This window comes from Macaca mulatta, chromosome 20, assembly GCF_049350105.2.
Source record: "Macaca mulatta isolate MMU2019108-1 chromosome 20, T2T-MMU8v2.0, whole genome shotgun sequence".
In the NCBI taxonomy this organism is placed as follows: domain Eukaryota; kingdom Metazoa; phylum Chordata; class Mammalia; order Primates; family Cercopithecidae; genus Macaca; species Macaca mulatta.
In genome coordinates, this window is record NC_133425.1 from 84,588,777 (window position 1) to 84,612,251 (window position 23,475).

A 23,475-nucleotide genomic window follows, 5' to 3' on the forward strand; every position below is an offset into this window, starting at 1 on the left:
AGAGGAACGGGCTTCCCAGCCTGGCTCTGGGCTGGTCAGCAACCCCCACTCCTCACCCTGCCTACTCAAAAGAAAGGGTCCTTCTCCTTCCAGCCCCCTCCACCCTCCCTCCAGGACCTCCCTGACCATGCAAGAGGCCTGTGCAGGTGTTGAGCCACACCCACGCCCTCCCAGGGGGCGGGGCCTCGAAGGGGAGAGCAGGTGCCACAGTCAACAGGGGGGCGGGCTTCTGGCCAGGTGGCAAGGAGGCGCCAGGAGGGGGCGGCGTTGATCTTGGGCGTTGAGGGATGAGAAGGAGTTCGGTAGGAAGAAAGGTGCTCCAGGCAGGGGGCCTCGGGGAACAAGGGGCTGCTGGAGGAGGCGCGTGGACGGGAGGAATTGGGGCTGTCCTACGAGCTGCGCTGGTATCAGAGGCGTGTGAACCAGAGCCGCTCCATATTGAATAGAAGCTGGGTAAAATGAGGCTGCGAAGAGGTGCGTGGAGGGTGGGCCTAGTGTTCACTGGAATGCGGGGAGGCGCAGGAGACGCAGCCAGAGCGGCGAGGGGCCCAAGGAAGTGCTCAGGAGGCGTCCCCCGCAGAGACTGCAGTGCAGACGCCCCGGAGCAGGGGCGAGCCGGGGCCCAAGGAGCAGGAAATGAAGAAGCAATTCAAAGCCTGACCCGGCCCCACCCACCCTGGCTTCCCCACCCACCCTGGCTTCCCCACCCACCCTGGCTTCCCCACCCACCCTGGCTTCCCCACAGCCCGACGCAGCAAGCCGGGGCATCTCCGACCCAGCCCCGGCCCTGGTCCTGCCCGCCAGAGCCCGGCACGCGGGGTCACTCAGCCCTCGGCCCCGCCCCGGCTCCGCCCCGGCTCCGCCCCGCACGCTCACAAGGTGTCACTCAGCCCTCGGCCCCGCCCCACACGCCCCATCCTCCTCTGGCTCCGCCCCACCAGCCGCGTGCGGTCACCGCCCCGCAGGCGCACCTGCGCTGTCACTCAGCCCTCGGCCCCGGCCCCGCCCCTTCTGCCCCACTGGCACACGCGCTGTCATTCAGCCTTCGGCCCCGCCCTGGCCCACCAGAGGCTCCGCCCCACCCGCCTGCCCACATGCTGTCACTCAGCCTTAGCCTTGCCCAGGCCGGCCCTCGGCCCGTCAGAGGCCTCCTTCGTGCTGTCACTCAGCCCTCGCCCCGCCCCTCCCCGCCCCGCTCACACGTGCTGTCTCTGGCCCTGGCCCGCCCCGAGCACTTGCGCTGTCACTCAGCCGGGACTCGCTCCTTCGGGTCGCGGGTGCACTCCGGCCCCGCTCCCGCCTCGGCCCCGATGGACGCCGCTCTCCTCCTCGTCCTCGGGCTGCTGGCCCAGGTAAGGCATCCGCACCTGCGCGGGTCCCCGCTGCCTCCCCAGGCCCTGCGGGACAGTGTCTTCAACTGCAGCCGCACAGGTCTCCCCCAGAACCACTGGCCCTGGCCGCCTTTGGGGACCTGTGAGCTGAGTGGCCCCGGGTGGGTCCCTGGGCTGGGGGCGCACTCCCGGGGTTGTGGGGAGTGAGTGCAACCAAACCCTCCACCTGGTGGATTCACCCCCAGGACTGCAGAGTCCTGCTGGGGTCAGGCAGGGACCATCCAGCAGGCCGTGCCTTGTCTTTGGAGGGACCCCTGCCGGGGTCGGGGGATTGCCAGTCTTGAGTGGAGCAGAGAGAGGCGGGAGCACAGGAGCGCCCCTGTCTGGGGGCCCTGGCGGCCAGGTTTCCATAGGGACTCCCTGCGGCGGGCACATGATCCCTGGCTAGTCTTGGGTGGTGTCCAAACCCCCCACCCCAAGTTCCCGTCTAGCAGGGGTGGCTGCAGGCCCTGCCCCCAGGAACTCACACTCAGGGCTATTTCTCGATTGGAAGGGCCCAGCCTGAGCCAGGTCCCCACACACAGGACCTTGCCGAGTGGTGTGTGGCAGCCCTGGGTTCCTGGGCTTCACCTGGGCCCCTGCAGCAGCTGCCTGGGGTGATCAGGCCTGGGGGCCCGGCCCCCAGAGGTTGCTGGACTCTGCCTCTAAAAATCTTCTCTGGACTACTGGCACTGTGTTCTCTCCAACATGGGAGAAAGCCAGCGTGGAAGGAAGCCCAGGCCTCGGCCCCCCACACCCGCCATGGGTCCTGCCTAGCTGGAGCCACGTCTCCTCACCCCCTAGGGGGGCCTGGACATGGAGGATGTGGCCTCAGTGGCTTCAGCCCCCAGGGACTGGGCTGGGGCACAGCTGGCTGTGGTTGGGACGTCACTGGGTATAAGAGGGCAGCCTCTTGCCAGTTTAAGAGAATGCACATAAAGGGCTTAGCGGCACTCACAGCACGCGTTGCTCTTGTGGTCCCAGGGTGGTGAGGGAGTGCTGGACACAGTGAGTAAGGGAAGCCACTCGTTTCCCAGCCCCCACTGAAGGGGCTTCCTGAGTCCCCTCATTCCCACAGGCCTCCTGGCTCCAGCTGGCTCCAATTTCAGCCCCTGGCAGCTGACCAGGCGCCTGGCCAGCCAGACCCTCCAGCAGCTGTCCCTGAGGGGCACCACGGCTCCTGCCACCCCCCCACTCCCCCAACTGGAGACAGTGGCGGGGGGAGAGAGTGGTTCAGCATGCGTGCTCACCGCCAGGCTCACCACCCCTCAGCCCTCTGCCGGGGAGCACAGCCTGGGGGGCTCCATGCCTCCAGGGCCCTTCTCCACCTGCCCTGGGGACAGCGTTTCTTCCCTGGCACCCCAACCCGGGGCATGGTGGTGGGGAGGCTGGCGCCTGTGAAAACATTCCTTGAGACCTCTTCCTTTGGATTTGGGAGTGTTTGCCTTTCAACAGGCCCTGGGGGGCTCTGTGGCAGGTGGGGAGGCAGGCAGGACCTCTCCCTCCCCAGAAGCCTCCCCTCTCACTATCCCTTCTTCTCTCCCCCAGGGCTGGGGGACGATAGCCCCCTCCGCCGACAGCTGGAGGCTGGAGGAGTTGGTGGAGGTGGGGGCCAGCTGGCAAGGGGTCTATAGCCAAAGCTCAAATTCACTCCACTATGAGGCAAAATATGTCCGTGTCAGGACCCTGCCTGCGCCTCCCCCACTGGCTCAGCTTTCAGGACTGTGTGCTCTCCTGGGCAGCCTAGGGGTCCCAGGCCGCCTCCTGGTGAGCCCCCAGGCAGGCAGCGTGGTCCCATCAGGGCCTTCTCCAAGTGAGGAGTTGCTCCCCTGCTCGGGCCACCTCTGATTTTTGAGCTCACTCAGCCCCACCTGGAGGGAGGTAGGGGGCAGACTGTGTCCAGACCTGGCCCGTCAAGCCTGCTGCACCCACACCATCCCTAGTTGCTGGTTCTACACCTGGGACCTCACGCCAGCTGGGAGGCAGCTGAGGTCTGGGGCAGCACTGCGGACTCACAGAGAGCCCCAGCCTGCTGGGAAGGGCCCCACTTCTGCATCTGGGTTTTGGGAGCCCCTTGGTCTCTGGGAGAGAGTCAGCAGCACCCTGCGGGCCAGGCGGAGGCTGTTAGCTCAGGTGACTGTGACCAAGGCCAAGAAGGGGAGTGGCTCCCAGGCCACTGTTCTTCCCACAGCGGCAGGACAGCCCCAGACACTGTGCTTTGGAGGGGACAGCTGCCTCCACGCCTCTTCTTCCACATCCCTTCTCTGAAGCCTGCAGCAGCTAGAGAGGGTGGGGCCCAGAGAAGATGCTCCAGCTGCTCTGGGCCAGGCCGACAGCTGGGGCCATTCCTGGCATGCCTGGCCATCCAGGAACGGGGTGGCCCCAGATTCCAGCCTGGGGGAGGGGTTGAAGCCTGAGAAACTTGAGGGGCCTTCACACTCCCTTCCCAGGCAAACCCACCCACGTGCCCACCAAGGGTGTTCCTAGAATCTCACAGCGCCCTTCCTTGGAAAATCGGGTGAGCAGGAGTGTGAGGTCGGCCCCAGAACTTCTCCCCAGTCCCACCTCGCAGTGGTGTCCGTAAACCCCATTCCCACCCGGCAGTGGTGTCCGTAAACCCCGTTCCCACCCCGCAGTGGTGTCCGTAAACCCCATTCCCACCCGGCAGTGGTGTCCGTAAACCCCGTTCCCACCCCGCAGTGGTGTCCGTAAACCCCGTTCCCGCCCGGCAGTGGTGTCCGTAAACCCCGTTCCCGCCCGGCAGTGGTGTCCGTAAACCCCGTTCCCGCCCGGCAGTGGTGTCCGTAAACCCCGTTCCCGCCCGGCAGTGGTGTCCGTAAACCCCGTTCCCGCCCGGCAGTGGTGTCCGTAAACCCCGTTCCCGCCCGGCAGTGGTGTCCGTAAACCCCGTTCCCGCCCGGCAGTGGTGTCCGTAAACCCCGTTCCCGCCTCGCAGTGGTGTCCGTAAACCACGTTCCCGCCTCGCAGTGGTGTCTGTAAACCCCGTTCCCGCCTCGCAGTGGTGTCCGTAAACCACGTTCCCGCCTCGCAGTGGTGTTTGTAAACCCCGTTCCCGCCCGGCAGTGGTGTTTGTAACTCTAGCGAGCGCTCAGTGCATGCGGAGGCCTTTCTCACGCAGCAGCCCCTTGGGGTTGAGTGTCGGGCGAGCAGCAGACCCCAAGAGAGGCGTGAAGTCCCAGGCGCTCGGCTCCAGCGCGGTGGCCCCAGACGTCTCAAGGGCTTCAAGATGTTTCCCTCCAGGTTCTTGGCTAAGGGCCCAGTCAAGGATGAGCTTGGGGGTGTCACTGGGGAACCACTGTGGGGAAGCAAGTCACTAATGTCCATTGGTCTTGCTTGGCTTGGGTGGGAGACAGAGAGAAGTGGACAGGTGTCCACAAATTCCACCTCCCAGGGTGCTCGCGTCCCCTAGCCCAGGTGCAGGGTTGTGGGCTGGCCGTGTTGATGTGGCTTTGTCCTGGGCACCGGATGTCCCGATCTCCCCAAGACAGCTCCCAGGCCCTCCCTCCCCTGGCCACGTCTTCTGGGACAGGGGTGGGGTGGGAAGACAAAGAGCCAGCTTTGAGAACTGGAGAGCCGGAAGTGGGCCGCGGCCTGCCTGCCCACCCACACCCACACCGGCTGTGATCTGGGCAAGTGGGCCCTGCCAAGGCACTGCGGCCGCTGTGACCTGGTGAACTCAGGCTGTGGACAGGCCTGGGCCCAGGAGTCCCAGCCTCTGCCTTGACCGCACCCGGCCCAGTGTGACTGGAAGGTCTCCAATGGAGGCAGCTGGAGGGTGGGGGAACAGGGCCCGCCCAGGTTTGGTGGCAGCTGGGCAGGGAGCAGATGGAAACTTCTGCCCTGGTGGGGGTGGCCCCTTCCCCTCAGCCATGTGGGGTTCTTATAGCCTGGGGTCTCCCTGCCTCATGCCCAGGCCTAGCCCAAGGCAGGCGTGGCTCTGTGGCTGGGTTTCCTTCAGAGCATGTGGTTCAGAGCCTGGCTTGGGTCTCAGACCCCATGTGGCTCCTGGCTCTGTGTGGCTTCGGGCAAACGCCTCAGGCTCTGCCCAGAGCTGGGAGATGAGGGGACCACCACAGGCTCCCGGGGGTTGGGAGGACCAAGGGAAAGGGGGAAAGGCAAGGCCCAGCGCAAAGCTGCACAGCCAGGGCCGGAAACAGACCCTGTGCCCACCGAGGCTGATGAAGGCCCCATGCTGGGCAGGCAGGTTTCCACTTGGCAGGACCTGCCCTGCCCTGGAAGTGGCTTGTGCTCTGTGGGCGCTGGCAGGCTCTGAGGCCAGGGCCGCCATCTGTCAGCTGGCAGAGAGCTTCCCCGGCAGGGTCCCCCGCCTGGGAGCCTGAGGAGCCCCCACCCGTCCTCTCCCTGCTTCCTGCCCAAGTGTGTGCTACTCTCTGGACTCCCAGGAGACCATGGAGGGGCCCAGGTCCTGCTGGCCGAGGGCCAGGAACCCCGTGGACGTTGGCCTTGGTTTGGACGCTGCTGCCACTGCCTGTGGGGACCTCTGTGTACTGGGCCAGCCTTGGGGACAGGACACAGAGTGAGAGGCCCCAATGCCTCATCTCAGGGTGGGCAGATGGGCAGCCTGGGCCTTGCTCGTCCACACGGGGTAAGCTGCCAGTGGTGGAGGACAGAGGCCAAGCCTAATGGAGGTTCAGCCTAACAGGCTTCTTGGCCATGCCAACATCTCCTTCCCGGCCCCTGCCCACTCAGACGTACCAGCCCCTAGCCGCTGCCTCCTCTCAAGGCCACCTGCCCCCACGTCCCAGCCCCTGCCTAGACTGAAGTCTCGGCAAAGCCAGCAGGAGCGGGCGGCACTGGAGGGTGAGGCATTGGCGCGGGGCTGAGGAGAGCGGGCAGCCTCAGAGCCAGCAGTGGCGTGGTGGCCAGAGTAGCCGTGGAGGTCTGTGGTTCTGCGGGGGAGGGGTGGCCTGGCTTGCCCAGCTCTGACACCCCCAGTTCTCAGTGCTCCATTTCCAGGGGGGAGCTGGGTGAGGCCTCCCGTGCAGGGTCCCACTTACCAGGGCTGACTCAGCGCTCCCTCCACTTGCACAATGTGGGGAGCTGTTCTAGGTGTTGGCGTGGCGTGACCAGCACACCCCTGTGGTAGGCACAGGACCTGGTGCCAGCTGGGGAGTCCCATGAGCCTCCCTAGACCCCAGCCCACCTGCTGTCCAGAGGAAGGAGCTCAGGAGCAGGCCGTGAAGATGGTGGTGTTGAGATGGGGGCCCTGTCTGAAAGGGGAGCTGAGGAGTTTGTGTGTGGTGGGTGGTGTTTGGGGCCTGCTCTGCCCCCAGACTCCCCATCGCCTGCCCAGGACCCCCCGCACCTCCCAGCCATCCCCCTGCCCCCATGGCAACCCAGCAGCCTGAGGGCTTGTCCTGGATAGGGGTGCCCCAGAGAGCACAGCATGGGGCAGGGGGTCTCTGTCCCCCTCCCCAGCCGGGTGGTGCAGGAGGCTGCCCTGTCTCTGCATTAGGGTCTGTGCCTTGGGGAGCTGCTGCCACCCCCACCACAACCCTGGCCACAGGGTCCTGGAAGCTTCCCACCCTGCCCACCCCAACTCAGCACCTTCCTCTGTAGCCTCCATTACTGGGACGATGCAGATGCCACGCCCTCGTTACACGCGGTGAGCGGGGGTCTCAGGTCTCTCACCCACACAGCCCTGCAGTGGGGGGCTGGGAAGGTCGGGAGACCCTCGCCAAGGCTGATTGAGGCTGTGAGCACTGGGCGTGTGGGGCTGGGTGCTGGCCACACATGGGCCTTAGCCGCAGCGAGACGAAAGGGGACGCAGCTCCTCGCTTTTGCACATTTCAAGGGCTCAGCAGTCCCCTGTGGCCTGTGGGTCTTGGATGATGCAGATCTAGAACATTCTGGCAGCTAGGAGAGCACTGTTGGGTGGGAGGGGGCCTCCGGGGAGGAGGGTCACCCAAGAGAAGGGCCGGGAGCCTGGAGACCCCCAGGACTGGGGGGTGCACAGACAGCTCCTAGCCAGGCCCAGGGCACAGGGGATGGGGAGGGGGCAGCCCTGTTTCCTCCTCCCTCATGTCCCTCTCCCCTGCCTCTCCCCCAGCCCCGGCCCCTCCTGCCCTCACCGAGTCCAGGCGGACTCTGTGCCCCCACGAGCTGCACCAGGCATCAGCCTGACCCGGGAGCTCAGGGGTGACCCCCATGTCTGTGCCGAGCCAAGTGGGGTCAGCCCAGAGCCACGTCCTGTCAGTTGTGGCAGCTTCTGCCAGGCTGTGCTTTAGGGTTGGGGTCTTTCAGGAAGAAGCCATGCAGCCCATCCAGCAACACTAACTCCCCAGGCTCAGGGGGTCCCAAGCACAGGTGTCCTGGGGGTCCCAGCACAGGCAGAACCCACCGTCTCTAAGCTTCCCTTTGACCAAGGTGGGGCCAGGCACCCTGGGAGGCCAGGGCTCAGGCCCAAGGCCCAAGGCCCAAGGCCCAGGCTAGGAGCTGGGTATGGTGACCGCATTTTTAAAACAGGAAAATTCAGGATGTGCTTTTGGGGTCACTACGAGTGCCCCTCCCCACCCGGCTCTTTGACTTGGGTCCCTTCTTAGGCCTCAGTTTCCCCATCTGAGGGGTGGGTGTGTGGCCATCTGTGGTCACAAAAGTTGCTGACCGTCAGGACCTCGGGAGAATTTGGGGGCAGCTGCCTCCACTTTGGGGTCTTGACTGGCCCAAGGGTCGTCCCAGCCCTGGAGTAGGGTGGGGTGCACGGCGTCTCCCTCTGCAGCCCCACGCTCTGCCCAGGCCTCATCCCCGAGCACTGGGGCTTCCTGTGTGCATTACAAACAGTGCACCCCAGCCCCTGATGTGGGAGAGGAGGAGATGGGCACACCAGGGTCCCAGCAGCTGAAGTATTGGGGTGAAGAGGTGAAGACTGCACCGAGGTACCCCATTCTGGGAGAAAGCAGCAAGGCTGGGGGTGGGGCTGCCCCCTGTCCCCAGCCATGTCCCTCTTAGCTGTGCAGCCACAACAAGCCCCACCGAGGCAGCCCTGGCCCCGGCCCAGCCAGTCTCAGGAACCCACACCACCAGCGTTGACTGCCCAGCCCTGACCTGGTGGGTCCTGACAGACCAGCGCGGTCCAGATGGGGGCCACTGTACAAACTGGGGATACATTTCTAGCTGCTCTGGATGGACTGGAGCTGAACTCTCGCATCCTGGGAGTCCGTTCCTACAAAGTGCCTGAAGAGGTGGAGGGCGATGGGCACTTTCCCGCAGGCACCTCCCCTGCCACTCCCCGGGACCCTCCACAGCCAGCCCACCGTGCCCACGGGCACCGCCACTGGTTTCTTAGGGTCACTCGGAGTCAGGACCCCCACGCTCTCCCCAGCCCTGGCTGGCCCAGGGGCTTGCTGTGTGCACGGCTACCCTGGCACCTGGGGTGAGGCTGTGCTCCCGCTGGGTGAATCTCAGGTGTCCCTCTCAGCCAGACGCCTGGAACCCTAGCACTGCCTCCCAGCGGCCACATGCACTCGCCAGGGGCTGCAGAGAGCCTGGCTGCTGCGTGGGCCCCGTGGGAAACTCGGGGGCAGCTGGATCGGGGCTTTGAGGGCCAGTACTTGGGGTGTGGCCACCAAGGCCCCAGCTCAGCCTGATGGGGGTGGGGCCCACGTGCCTTTGCCGTCGTGTGACGCAGCCCTGTGTGTGGAAGCCGCAGTGCGCCAATGTGCACTGACTCACCGGCCAAGGGAAGCTGTGCCCTGTGGCCTCCTCACCAGCCACAGCTCCCAGCTGCACACTGCTGCCCAGGGCTCCGGGAGACAGTGCTGTGGGACGCATCTGTCTTTGTTGCAGAGCCTCTGCCTGTCTTTGGGGGTTCCTGGACAGAGGAGGCCCACCACCCTGTACCCCTGGCGCCGGGCGCCTGCCCCGAGCCGCGTGCGGAGGGCCTGGGTCATCCCACCAATCAGTGTATCCGAGAACCACAAGCGTCTCCCCTACCCCCTGGTTCAGGTGAGTGGGTGGAGGGGGCGGGAGGGGAGGAAGGGGTGGGCTGGTCCCCAGTGGGCCTCCCTCATTCCCTAAAGGTCTCCTGGGAGCCAGCGGGGCCCCATTTCAGGGCAGAGCTGGGGCAGGACTCACCCACCTTGCCAGGGCTCTGGGCTTCCAACCTGGGTCTACAGCAGGGCTCAAACCTTTCCCTTTGCCCCAAGTCTCAGGGGAGTCCAGAGCTGCTCCCACCCCACGTGCACCTCTGGTGGACACATTCCACGTTAGGCTGCGTGTTTGCCGACGCTGAGCAGATGGAGGTGAAGGTGAACTGCCTTGCGGGGTGTCAGCTTCACACACCCAAAATCGCCCCAGAGACCAGGGCCCTGAGGACACCAGGGGCTGAGCCTGAAATGAGGCTGCAGGACGGGGCACCCTTGGGGCCACAAGCTGAGCTGTCCCCAGCCCAGCACAGCTCCTCACTGGGTACCAGGCTCCGTCCTCCAGTCCTAGGAGGGTTCGACCTGCCCTGCTGTCAGCCAGGGAGGGGCCTGAGGGGCTGCAGAGAGGGCAGAGGCCCCCGCCCGCAGCAGCTCTCCCCAGCCCCATTTCCTGCCCCACAGATCAAGTCAGACAAGCAGCAGCTGGGCAGCGTCATCTACAGCATCCAGGGGCCCGGCGTGGATGAGGAGCCCCGGGGCGTCTTCTCTATCGACAAGTTCACGGGGAAGGTGTTCCTCAACGCCATGCTGGACCGTGAGAAGACCGACCGCTTCAGGGTACGGATCTGTGCGGTCCGGCCTGTGCCCGTCAAGCAGGCCTGGTGGGAATCCAGTACTCCTCCTCCCCATCAGACTTCTCCTCCAGCTCGGTGGGCTTCAGGCCAGATCCAGGCACCCTTAAGTGAGGGGCCAGGTACAGGGGTCTGGGACCAAGGCCCTGCAGCCTGAGGAGGCAGCTGTTTAGGGTGATGTTCCCATTTAACTGGAGGGCAGACAGAGGTCCCGTGGAGGAGCGGCGTGGTTCTGCCCGGGAGGAGCGCGCTGCAGCCGCTGTAGCTTTGTGGCTCCACCACAGCCAGCTCCGCACTGGTCCTGGGAGCTCAGGAACGTCGTGAAGAATCTCTAAATAGTGTTTTTTGGGGTTTTTTTGTGAGTTGGAGCTTCACTCTGTTGCCCAGGCTGGAGTGCAGTGGCACAATCTCAACAGACTGCAATCTCTACCTCCCGGGTTTAAGCGATTGTCCTGCCTCAGCCTCCTGAGTATCTGGGATTACAGGCGCCCACCACCATGCCTAGTTAATTTTTGTATTTTTAGTAGAGACGGGGTTTCACCATGTTGGCCTCCCAAAGTGCTGGGATTACAGGCATGAGTCACCGTGCCCGGCCTCCCAGAGTGCTGGGATCACAGGCGGGAGCCACCACGCCTGGCCCCAAAATAATGTTGATCCCAGTGGCCGCCACTGTTCTCGGGAGTGGGATTAGTCAGGGAAGAAACCACTGATGCCCCTGGGATTCTGACGTCTGAGAGAAGGGGCAGTGAGTGCTGGGCGCAGTGGTTCATACGTGGAATCCCAGCACTTCGGGAGGCCGAGGCAGGAGGATTGCTTGAAGCCAATAGTTTGAGACCAGGCTGGGCATCAAAGTGAGGCCTTATCTCTACAAAAATTTTAAAAAACGGTAAAATTGCCAGCAGTGTTGCTGCATGCCTGTGGTCCCAGCTACTTGGAAGGCTGAGGTGCCAGGATCCCCCTGGAGATCGATGCTGCGTAAGTTGTGATTGCGCCGCTGTGCTCAGCCTAGGTGACAGAGGAAGACCCTCTCTCAAAAAACAAAAGAAGAAGAAGAAGAAGAAGAAGAGGCCGGGCACGGTGGCTCACGCCTGTAATCCCAGCACTTTGGGAGGCTGAGGCGGGTGGATCATGAGGTCAGGAGATCAAGACCCTCCTGGCTAACACGGTGAAACCCCATCTGTACTAAAAATACAAAAAATTAGCCGGGCGTGGTGGCGGCGCCTGTAGTCCCAGCTACTCGGGAGGCTGAGGCAGGAGAATGGCGTGAGCCCGGTTGGCAGAGTTTGCAGTGAGCCGAGATCGCGCCACTGCACTCCAGCCTGGGTGACAGAGCGAGACTCAGTTTCAAAAAAAAAAGAAAGAAAAAGAAAAGAGGATCGGGCGCGGTGGCTCATGCCCATAATCCCAGCAGTTTGGGAGGCTGAGGCAGGCAGATCTCAAGGTCAATAGATCAAGACCATCTTGGCTAACATGGTGAAACCCTGTCTCTACTAAAGAGTACAAAAGTTAGCTGGGCATTCTGGCATGCACCTGTAGTCCCAGCTACTCAGGAGGCTGAGACAGGAGAGTCACTTGAACCGAGGAGGCAGAGGTTGAAGTTAGCAGAGATCTTGCCACTGCACTCCAGCCTGGTGGCAGAGAGAGACTCTGTCTCAAAAAAAAAAAAAAAAAGAAGAAGAAGAAGACAGGGCAGTGGGAGCAAGAGGAGGGAGCCCTGGAGCCCAGAACCCCATCTATACTCCCTGCAGGCACCTGCCCAGCCCCAGCCTGCCCTCCCCCAGCCTGCCCTCCCCCAGCCTGCCCACCCCCAGCCTGCCCAGCCCCAGCCTGCCCTCCCCCAGCCTGCCCACCCCCAGCCTGCCCTCCCCCAGCCTGCCCACCCCCAGCCTGCCCTCCCCCAGTCTGCCCACCCCCAGTCTGCCCTCTCCAAAATGTCATTTTGGGCTGGGCGCAGTGTCTCATGCTTGTAATCCTGGCATTTTGGGAGGCCGAGGCGGGGCGATCACCTGAGGTCCGGAGTTCAAGACCAGCCTGGCCAACATGGCAAAACTCTGTCTTTACTAAAAATACAAAAAATTAGTCAGGTGTGGCACGCACCTGTAATCCCAACTACTGGGGAGGCTGAGGCAGGAGAATCACTTGAACCCAGGAAGTGGAGGTTGCAGTGAGCCGAGATCACACCACTGCACTCCAGCCTGGGCAACAGAGCGAGACGCCATCTCAAAAAGAAAAAAAAAAAGTCCAGGCATGGTGGTGGCTCACGCCTGTAATCCCAGCACTCTGGGAGGCTGAGGCGGGCAGATCACGAGATCAGGAGATCGAGACCATCCTGGCTAACACGGTGAAACCCCGTCTCTACTAAAAAATACAAAAAATTAACCGGGCGTGGTGGCAGCGCCTGTAGTCCCAGCTACTCGGGAGGCTGAGGCAGGAGAATGACATGAACCCAGGAGGTGGAGCTTGCAGTGAGCCGAGATTGCGCCACCGCACTCCAGCCTGGGTGACAGAGCGAGACTCTGTCTTAAAAAAAAAAAAAAAAGAAAAAGTAATTTCGTACCTGATGTGGGGAAAGGATGCTTCCTGCCTTTGCCTTTGCAGGAAGCAAAATTTCCTTTTATTTGCCCCGAATCTTCCTTTAGACTTCGAGAACCAGTCCTTTGATCCCTTACATCAAATGTTATTAGAGAGTATTTTTCACTTGGAAACTGTAATTGTGCCCATTCTCCAAAAGGATGGGAGGCCTTTAAAATGTCATGTGCACAGGGGAATTAAACTTTAGGAGGAGGCTGGGCGTGGTGGCTCACGCCTGTAATCCCAGCACTTTGGGAGACCGAGGTGTATCACCTGAGGTCAGGAGTTCGAGACCAGCCTGGCTAACATGATGAAACCTCATTTCTACTAAAAATACAAACAATTAGCTGGGCATGGTGGAGTGTGCCTGTAATCCCAGCTACTCGGGAGGCTGAGGCAGGAGAATCGCTTGAACCCGGCAGGCGGAGGTTGCAGTGAGCTGAGATCACGCCATTGCACTCCAGCCTGGGCAATAAGAGCGAAACTCCATCTAAAAATAAAACAACAACAACAACAACAACAACAACAAAAAACTTCAGGAGGAACCAAGACCATAGAGAGAAAGGGAGAGAGATTAGGAACCCTGCCGGGCGCGGTGGCTCAAGCCTGTAATCCCAGCACTTTGGGAGGCTGAGACAGGCGGATCACGAGGTCAGGAGATCGAGACCATCCTGGCTAACATGGTGAAACCCCGTCTCTACTAAAAAATACAAAAAACTAGCCGGGCGAGGTGGCAGGCGCCTGTAGTCCCAACTACTTGGGAGGCTGAGGCAGGAGAATGGCGTAAACCCAGGAGGCGGAGCTTGCAGTGAGCTGAGATCTGGCCACTGCACTCCAGCCTGGGCGACAGAGCAAGACTCCGTCTCAAAAAAAAAAAAAAAAAAAAAAAAGAACCCTTTGAGAGCCTTACTTTAGTCACACATGAAGCATCTGTGAGCTTCCTGGCAGCCAAGGCAAGCAGGGAAAATGGCACCTGGCACCTGCTCTGTCTGCTAAGGGAAGGTGGCTCCCGTTCAGGGACATTCTCAGCCACTGTGACAGATACCCCACCCTGTGCTGTTTCTCTCCTGTTTAAGCTGGTGTTTCCAGCTGGAGACAAAGTCTGAACATGCTGTCTCTTTCACATGGCCCTAATGGGAGCCACAGAAATTTGGGGCCCACAGAGCCAGCCCTTGCTCTGTGTTTGAACAGCTAAGAGCGTTTGCCCTGGACCTGGGAGGATCCACCCTGGAGGACCCCACGGACCTGGAGATTGTAGTTGTGGATCAGAACGACAACCGGCCAGCGTTCCTGCAGGAGGCGTTCACCGGCCACGTGCTGGAGGGCGCAGCCCCAGGTGAGACAGGACGGCGGCCCCGGGCCGGGAGGGGCTGCAGGGAAGGGCTCTGCGAAGCCAGAAATCCAGGATGTCCCTCGAGCAAGAATTTCAGAGGCCCCTCGGAGAGTCTAAAAATAAGTAAGCAGGTCTCTGAGGAGGGTCCGTTTCCACAGGTCGACTCAAGCCACTTCCCATTTCAATATAAATTTCAGACCCAAAAATCTGCGCCTGGGAGTGGAGGGTTTTCAGGGGTCCTGTTCTCCCCAAAAGCAAATGACTTCTCCCTCCTGCTGAGGGGGCATCTGGAGCCAAGCACACCCCATGCTCACCCTGCACTCAGGCAGGGTCCGAAGCACCCACAGGCATCCCTTGGTTGTGATTCACCCCAAACCCGGGTTGGCCTGTAAGCCCCAGTCACGGGCTCGTTCCCACCTCCCTGGGGGCCCGTGGTAAAGACCTGGCGGAAGGACACAGGCCCCCTCGTGTCTGGGGCTACCAGGGACTGTGGCCAGGCCTGGCCCAGGCTCCGGCTTGGAGGCTCATAGCCTGCCTCAGTTTCCTTCCTGTGTCTGTGGCACGGCCTCCGCGCCTCGTTCTGTCCCAGGTGACAGATAGCACGTCCTGGCTCCAGCTGTCCCGGGGGGGGGTCACAGCCGGCCAGGAGCTGCTCCCCAGTGTGGTCCGAAGCCTGTGCTTCCCACCCACCTCGGTGGCTCAGTCCCCCTGAGCTGCCAGAGGAGTCAGATCTAAATCTCAGGAGAGGGAAATGGGGGGGAGGTGAAGCATAGCCCTACCACATGTGGCCTCCTCTAGCAGCACCTTCCCGGGTGCTGCTTCCCACAGCAGGTGGGGCTGGGGCTCTGGCCTACACAGACGCGGCGTGCGTCCTCCGCTCAACTGCCGTGTGTCCTCTTGTTTTATCCTGCCCGTGCATCCTCTGTTCAGCCTGCCCATGAGTCCTCTGTCACCCTGGATGCCAGCAGCTCCTGGAGGCCCCCCGCTAGCTAGCCCAGTCTGACCCAGTGCCCTCAGCCCCTGCACCGGCCAGGCACAGGAGCCAGCACCTGTCCCAGGAGCATCCTATGTTCCTGTGCTGCGACCCCATAAACAGTACAAGCCGGGCAAAAGGCTTCCACCACATCGGTGGCCTGGACACGGCATGGTGAACTTCAGGGGCAGCGGGAAGCATCTGGACTTGGGGGTTGCCGCGTGTAGGCCGCCTTGGTGATGCGAACAGCAGCATGGACTGACTGCCCCATCTGGGGTCAAGCCGTGCTGGAACCAGGGAGCCTGTGCACACGAGGTGCCCCCGTGCCCCTCACGATGCCCCCAGCCCATCGGCCCTGTGGACGTTGACCCTCATGCCTCCCTGTGCTTCCCAGGCACCTATGTGACCAGGGCAGAGGCCACAGATGCCGACGACCCCGAGACAGACAACGCGGCACTGCGGTTCTCCATCCTGCAGCAGGGCGGCCCCGAGCTCTTCAGCATCGACGAGCTCACAGGCGAGATCCGCACCGTGCAAGTGGGGCTGGACCGTGAGGTGAGGTGGCACCCCGGCAGCTCCACCCCGCACAGCCAGAGCAGCCCATCTCCTGTGGGTCCCTCTGCCCCCAGCCTGCCCACCCCAGACACTCCTGTCCCTACCGTCACTGCAGAGCTGGCAGTGGCCCTGGCTCCCGAGGAGATGGCGTGGGGTGAACCCACTGATGCACAGACAGGAGCCGCACTGGCCCAGGTGGGAGGGATCTGGTCCACGTAGAGCGTGAGGGGCCCGGCACAGGGCAGGGCTCCCCAAGCAGCCCCTTCCCTCTCAGCCTCATGGCAACGTCTCCCCGCTAGTAAGTAACTAGCTCCTTCTGTCAGGGCCCCCGCTGCCCCTTGCTTTCGGACTTCTGTGCTCCCCAAAGACCCCCCTTGAGTCAGCCCCGCTGGGAAGCCCTCCTGGTTACACTGTATTATGTGGTCTTTGTCCATTTCTGTCCCTGCCACTAACCACGGCTCCCCAGGGCAGGGTCCCAAGCTCACTGGTATGCTAGGCACTGAACACACAGTAGGTGCTCTGTAAACGCTTACCCAGCGCACAGTAGGTGCTCTGTAAATGCTTACCCAGCGCACAGTAGGTGCTCTGTAAATGCTTATCCAGCGCCATAGGCTGGGGCAGCACCACAGCCGCATGCACTTAGGATCAGGGCAGGATTCTCAGGGCCATTTGGGGTCTTCAACACCCACTGGGCGCTCCCGTAGGAACTGAGCTGGCCAGGTGGCCTGGCTCCCGCCCCTGACCAGTCCCCATGTGGCCCACCTGGGCCCTCATCTTCTGACCCTGTACCCCACATCCCCAGGTGGTCGCGGTGTACAATCTGACCCTGCAGGTGGCAGACATGTCCGGAGATGGCCTCACAGCCACTGCCTCAGCCATCATCACCCTTGATGACATCAATGACAATGCCCCCGAGTTCACCAGGGACGAGGTGCTGCTGCTGTCCCTCCCTCAAAAGTAGCCCCTGCTTAGAGCTGCCTTCCCTTCTTGGGCTCCTGCAGAAGGCAGGGGGCTTCATGATGGGCCCGGGGGTGGTGCGTGGCAGCATGTGAATGGAGTCAGAGCTGGGAGAGAGGCCCTTGGGGAGAAGCAGCCCGTAGGGCCCTCTGGGACCATCTAGCATCGGGGAGCAAGTCTCCCTCCGGCCCTTGCTGTATGGGAAGGGAGCATGAAGCTGAGCCCACAGAGGAGGACCATGGAGGCCCCTGGGGGGCAGTGACTCACACAGACAGACCTGAGCACACCCAGTGGGTGGGGAGCAGCTTTGGCAGGAGCAAGGGAGGGCATTCCTGCTGGGAGGCAGGAGGGAGGGTGGGAGGGGTGGGTGAGCTGAGGGCCCTGAGGGCCCCACCCATGCTTTCCCCCCAGCCCTGCTGGTAACTGGGGCTGGGATCCCCCCCACCACCAGTTCTTCTTGGAGGCCACAGAGGCCATCAGCAGAGTGGATGTGGGACGCCTGGAGGTGGAGGACAAGGACCTGCCAGGCTCCCCCAACTGGGTGGCCAGGTTTACCATCCTGGAAGGCGACCCCGATGGGCAGTTCACCATCCGCACGGACCCCAAGACCAATGAGGGTGTTCTGTCCATTGTGAAGGTGAGCGGCCCCCAGCTGGCACACACAGATGCTCCCACTGGGGTCCGAGCCCCTTCCCGGCAGGGTCACATTCCCTGGGCAGCTGGGGCCTTGTGTTCGTCCTTGGGTGAGAGAGAGTGGGGGAGGGCGGCCGGGTGCGGTGGCTTAGGCCTGTAATCCCAGCACTTTGGGAGGCCAAGGCGGGTGGATCACGAGGTCAGGAGATCAAGACCATCCTGGCTAACACGGTGAAACCCCGTCTGTACTAAAAATACAAAAATTAGCCGGGCGTGGTGGCGGGCACCTGTAGTCCCAGCTACTCAGGAGGCTGAGGCAGGAGAATGGTGTGAACCCAGGAGGTGGAGCTTGCAGAGAGCTGAGATAGCACCATTGCACTCCAGCCTGGGTGACAGAGCGGGACTCTGTCTCAAAAAAAAAAAAAAAAAAAAAAAAGAGTGTGGAAGGGCATGGGGCCCCCCAGCCTGAGGACTGGGTCCCATGCCATGCTACCCATGGGGCTTGAGGGCCAGAGGCAGGGGACGCCCTACATCGGTCTGTTCTGTCCGGCCTTCCTCCCTTTCCTATGAAATCCATGTACAAAAACATAGCTGCACACCTGTGTCAGTCTTGGTTCTACCAGAGAAACAGAGGCCATAGGAGACACATGCACAGATATGTATGCACGTGTAGATGTGGATGTATTTAGATACTGACACAGCAAGAGATGGACTGCAAGAAACGGGCTCATGAGATGCTGAGGTCTGGCTGGGCAGGTCTAAGGTGCAGACCACAGGCCGGAGCTGACGCAGCAGTTTCCAGGCAGAGAAAATGCAGTTTTGCTCTCAAAGCCTTCACCTGAGTGGATAAAGCCAAACCATGTCACCCAGGATGATCTCCTTTATTTATGTAGTTTTTTTTTTTTTTTTTTTGAAACGGAGTCTCACTCTGTCGCCCAGGCTGGAGTGCAGTGGCCGGATCTCGGCTCGCTGCAAGCTCCGCCTCCCAGGTTCACGCCATTCTCCTGCCTCAGCCTCCCGAGTAGCTGGGACTACAGGCGCCCGCCACCTCGCCCGGCTAGTTTTTTGTATTTTTAGTAGAGACAGGGTTTCACCGTGGTCTCGATCTCCTGACCTTGTGATCCGCCCGCCTCGGCCTCCCAAAGTGCTGGGATTACAGGTGTGAGCCACCGCGCCCAGCCTAATCTCCTTTATTTAAAATCAAGTGACTGCAGGGGCTGGCGACATCCCCCCCACGACCCTCGCTGAAACCCCTGCAGAGCGTGTGCTTGGACCTTGGGCTTCTCCCCAACCACCACCACACACAACCAGCATTTTAATAATATTATTTGTGCTTTCTCGTCCTGCATAATTTGTTTTTTCAAGGTTAAAAAGGGGCAGAAGGAAAGTACAGGCGCTCTGGACAGACCCAAGGAGTGGCTCCCCCATGGCACCCACCCTCGGGTGCCCACACTTGCATTGGGTGAGTGACGGGCTGTGCTTCCTTCCCTCAGGCCTTGGACTATGAGAGCTGTGAACACTACGAGCTCAAAGTGTTGGTGCAGAATGAGGCCCCGCTGCAGGCAGCTGCCCCCAGGGCCGAGCGGAGCCAGGCCAAGGTCCGCGTGCATGTGCAGGACACCAACGAGCCCCCCGTGTTCCAGGAGAACCCACTTCGGACCAGTCTAGCAGAGGGGGCACCCCCAGGCACTCTGGTGGCCATCTTCTCTGCCTGGGACCCTGACACAGAGCAGCTGCAGAGGCTCAGGTGGGGATCCTGAGGCACCGGTGGAGGCAGAGGAGGCTAACGGCCCCATTCCTGCTTCGGGTGCCCCTGACCCCTGGGCTCTGAGGGTCAGAGGGTGTAGCGGCCATTTGCTGGTGTGGGTTCCTGAAGGTCTGGAGGGTCTCGAGTCCCAAGCATCCCCCTGTGTGCATGTTGGGGTAACCTCACCCCCTAGGGCAGGCCCGGCTCCAGCCTGTGCATGCCACAGTCTGTCCCTGCCAGCCGTGTCCATCCCCGGAGGCCCCTGCTCCCAAGAGACTGGCCGTTCACATCTCATTTCACCCCAAGCCTGGCCCTGTGAATCCCTGTCTGTGTCCGTGGTGCCCAGGAAGGGCGAGCACCGACTGGGGCTTAACTAGGTTGCCACACTCTGTCTCAGGGCCCTGGACAGCTTGCCTGCCCTCCCTGAGCCTCAGTTTCCTCACCTCACAGGTGCCAGTGACTGCAGCTCCCATCATATGCACATGGGTTGTGTGTACATGTGTGTGTGCATACGTGTGTGCACATGTGTGGTACATACGTGTGGTGTATAGGTGTGGGGGGAGGGTTGTGCAAGGTGTGAGAGTGTCTATGGGTATATATGTGCATGTGTGTGCTGTGCATACGCATGTATGTGTATGTGGTATATACATGTGTGTGCATGTGTGTGCATGGAAGGGTGTGTGTGTACACGTGTAGTGTGTGCATATGCGCATGCATGTGGTAGGTGTGTGTGTGCCTGTGTGTGTGTGCAGTGCATGTCATGCACCCATACCTGACCACACCTGTGGGGCCCTGGGATAAACTCAGATCCCACTCTTCCCCTCCCCTGTGTCAGCTACTCCAAGGACTACGACCCGGAAGACTGGTTGCAAGTGGACGCAGCCACTGGCCGGATCCAGACCCAGCGGGTGCTAAGCCCGGCGTCCCCCTTCCTCAAGGGCGGCTGGTACAGAGCCATTGTCCTGGCCCAGGATGACGGTGAGCGGTGCGGCTGGCTTGGGGCTCCCTGACCCGGCCTTGTCCCGGCTGAGCACCCCTGCCGGTGTCCAAGGGCTCTGCCCATTGCTGCCCTGGGGTTCAGAGCTGCGCACCCCTCTGAGCCGACTGGTGGGGCGGGCTGGGGTGTTGGGGTGGGGTCACCGAGCCACAGCCCTCTCGCCTGCAGCCCCCCAGCCCCGCACCGCCACCGGCACCCTGTCCATTGAGATCCTGGAGGTGAACGACCACGCACCCGTACTGGCCCTGCCGCCGCCAGGCAGCCTGTGCAGCGAACCGCACCAGGGTCCCGGCCTCCTCCTGGGCGCCACGGATGAGGACCTGCCCCCCCACGGGGCCCCCTTCCACTTCCAGCTGAGCCCCAGGCTCCCAGAGCTCGGCCGGAACTGGAGCCTCAGCCAGGTCAACGGTGCGCTCTCCCCCACCGCCGCGCTCCCCCCACCGTCGCGCTCCCCGGATCCCACACTCCGGCCTGGTACCAGGGGCAGGAGGCCGAGGGGCGTGCAACCCCGTGGTCCTGCAATAGGGTCCCCCCCCCCGCCACCCGCTGCATCCTCGTGCGGGGCGGGGTTACTTATCGCGCCCAGAGGACAGAGGAGGGTGGGGGGAACCCAGGCCCAGGATCTCGGGATTCCCCACCCTGTCTCGGCGCGAGGAGGACAGGCGAGGTAGGGGCGGCCTCGGGGGGCCCTCGCTCACCACGGGCGCCCTCCGCAGTGAGCCATGCGCGCCTGCGGCCGCGAAACCAGGTCCCCGAAGGCCTGCACCGCCTCAGCCTGCTGCTCCGGGACTCGGGGCAGCCGCCCCAGCAGCGCGAGCAGCCGCTGAACGTGACCGTGTGCCGCTGCGGCCAGGACGGCGTCTGCCTGCCGGGGGCCTCCGCGCTGCTGGCGGGTGGCACAGGCCTCAGCCTGGGCGCACTGGTCATCGTGCTGGCCAGCGCCCTCCTGCTGCTGGGTGAGTGAGCGCCCACCTCCACCTGGACCCTCAGACCCTCGGACCCTCCTCCCCAGGCCGCCCGCTGCTAACCAGCCACGCCCCTTCCTCCCCAGTTCGGGCTCCTTCTCCCTAACCCCGCCCTCCTCACTACAAGACACGCCCCTTCCTCCCCGGCCCCGCCTCCTCCCCGACCCCACCCTCATTACCAGCCACGCCCCTTCCACTCAACCCCGCCCAGTCTTTGCCAGCCACGCCCCCTCCTCCCCAACCCGGCTCCTCCATGCCAGACACGCCCTTTCCCAAGCTCCGCCCCCTCAACACCTTCCCTGGTCACCAGCCGTGCCCCCTTTTGCCCCGCCCCGCCCCCTCTTCCCACCTCCCTCGCAGCCCGGCCCCTGAAGTCGCGTCCTGTTCCTGGCCCCAGCCTGCGTCCCCTCATTCCCCAGTGCTAGTCCTGCTCGTGGCACTCCGGGCACGGTTCCGGCAGCAGTCGCGGGGCAAGGGGCTGCTGCACGGCCCCCAGGACGACCTTCGAGACAATGTCCTCAACTACGATGAGCAGGGAGGCGGGGAGGAGGACCAGGTGAGGGGGCAGGCGTGGGTGGGGAGGGGTCCCCAAGGAAACCAGGTCGCGGGCCTTCATACAACAAGCTGGCCAGGAGCCTCTACCTGAGACCTCCACCAGGGCCACCCGAGGGATGCCTGGCTCTGTTCCACGTCCTCGCCCACAGGACGCCTACGACATCAGCCAGCTGCGTCACCCGACAGCGCTGAGCCTGCCTCTGGGGCCGCCGCCACTTCGCAGAGATGCCCCACAGAGCCGCCTGCACCCCCAGCCACCCCGAGCGCTGCCCACCAGCCCCCTGGACATCGCCGACTTCATCAGTGATGTAGGTGCTCCTGGGGACACCCCAGTCACACTGGCACGCACAGGTGCACACACATATGCACATTTACACACCTGCACATGCACACACTTATGCGACACCCAAGGACACCGCAGGGCAAGATGATGTGCGGGCGGGAGTGTGGAAGCCCCACTACCACCATCCGAACTGGGCCTCAGCTTCCACCCACCATGCAGGTCTTTGCATGGATGGAGTGGCGGTGGCCACAGACCCATCCACTGCCCTGTGTCCACCGTGGAGCGGGTGGGGGAGCCCCGGGAGCACCCCTTGGGCTTTAGTGGCTCTCAGCAGAATCAAGGCCTCCCTAGGAGCCCCTCTGGACGCAGTGTTAATGATTCCCTGAGGTCCACAGGGTGAACATGAACATGGGAAATCTGGGGTGGGGGGGTGCACAGGGAACCCTCCTCTGCACCTGTAGCACCTGACTCGGAGAAAGCCCTCAGCGAAGGTGTACACCCCCAGTTAGGAGCGTGCGTGTCCCCATGAGCTGAGAGGACAGACGTGCAGACAGAGCCTCCAAAAGGCAGGCGGGCCGTCCTGCGGATGGAGGTGTCCGGGAGGTTCAGGTTCTGCCTTGAGTGGACAGGGGCCGCTGGGATGAGACCAGGGTGATAGGGAGCAACCCCTTCCCACCTTGCTGGGGCAGGGCAGAGCCCTGGGGGACGGGCTGGCTGCTGGCCTAATCCTGAGGAAGGGGCAGTCCACAGCCCCCTCTTCACGATCCTGCGGCTGTGCCCTCAGGACGCTTTGCCCTCAGGTCTGCTGTGCCCCTCAGACCTCGCCCTGGACATAGGCAGCTTCCCCTTCCTGAGCCTCTGCCTTGAGCTGACTTTGCCCTGGGCTGTGGCCATGGCGGTGGGGCACCTGCTGGCCCCTCCGTGCATCCTGACCTCTCCGGGCCTCTTTGCAGGGTTTGGAGGCTGCAGATAGTGACCCCAGTGTGCCGCCTTACGACACAGCCCTCATCTATGACTACGAGGGTGATGGCTCGGTGGCGGGGACCCTGAGCTCCATCTTGTCCAGCCAGGGCGATGAGGACCAAGACTACGACTACCTCAGGGACTGGGGGCCCCGCTTCGCCCGGCTGGCAGACATGTACGGGCACCCATGAGGGTCGGAGCGAGGGGCCAGATGGGACCACTGGGCCAGGGAGGGTCTTTCTCCCAGGGCACCTCTACCCAGACACACAGGCCGGACAGCCCGACCCTGGGGCGCAACTGGACATGCCACTCCCCAGCCGCGTGGCAGCATTGGCCCCTGCAGAGGCAGCCTGAGGTCACCGGGCCTGACCCCCACGGGCCTGGGGCAGCCTCCTTCCTGCAGGCGAAGGCCCAAGTCTGGGGGCAGAACCTGAGTGTGGATGGGGCAGCCAGGAAGAGGACCCTTCCTACCGGGGTGGGAAGAGTTTCTCTCCTTCGGCCCCATGGGGGTCACCCCCCTAGTCCCACCTTTGCCTCCTACCAGTGGATCTCATCTTTGTACGAAAGACAGAAACCTCCTGGGTAAATCTGAATGAAAACCATGCTAGTCTCTCTCATGTGGGGCGGGCGCCCAGTGCCACACTGACCATGAAGGGGATGGGGCCAGTGAGGCCTGGCCTGGCAGGGACCTGAGAGCTGGGCCCCCATCCCACCCTGCTTGGCTGGGGCAGGGGGCGACCGGGGGCTGCCACTACCTGGACAGGGGCTATGGAGCAGCTGCTGACACCCTGGCTCCTCACTAGTGAGCCCAGAGGTGG

General features: G+C 62.7%; 1 protein-coding gene and 1 long non-coding RNA gene across 4 annotated transcripts; one reads left to right on the top strand and one right to left on the bottom strand.

Annotated features, from left to right (window-relative positions):
• The first annotated feature begins 1,104 nt into the window (after positions 1–1,104).
• Positions 1,105–23,259, top strand: CDH15 (cadherin 15). 3 transcript variants are annotated; one of them, XM_015126803.3, is made up of 14 exons: positions 1,105–1,352; positions 9,198–9,356; positions 9,956–10,111; positions 13,888–14,032; positions 15,397–15,557; positions 16,360–16,488; positions 16,966–17,151; positions 18,641–18,894; positions 19,730–19,872; positions 20,060–20,299; positions 20,608–20,847; positions 21,276–21,412; positions 21,561–21,719; positions 22,648–23,259. In XM_015126803.3, the coding sequence occupies exons 1-14, from the start codon at positions 1,311–1,313 to the stop codon at positions 22,846–22,848; spliced, it is 2,352 nt and encodes a 783-aa protein (XP_014982289.3). In that variant the 5' UTR covers positions 1,105–1,310; the 3' UTR covers positions 22,849–23,259. The 3 variants fall into 3 exon arrangements, 1 of the variants encoding a protein (XP_014982289.3); XR_013412103.1 differs by having other exon boundaries at positions 1,106–1,352; positions 21,217–21,412; XR_013412102.1 differs by having other exon boundaries at positions 1,106–1,352; positions 21,254–21,412.
• LOC144338203 (uncharacterized) lies at positions 9,188–13,010 on the bottom strand. The gene is made up of 2 exons (XR_013412104.1): positions 12,485–13,010; positions 9,188–10,555 (listed from the first exon to the last, which is right to left on the bottom strand). It is a non-coding gene; the product is annotated as an uncharacterized LOC144338203 (long non-coding RNA).
• Positions 23,260–23,475: the final 216 nt, after the last annotated feature.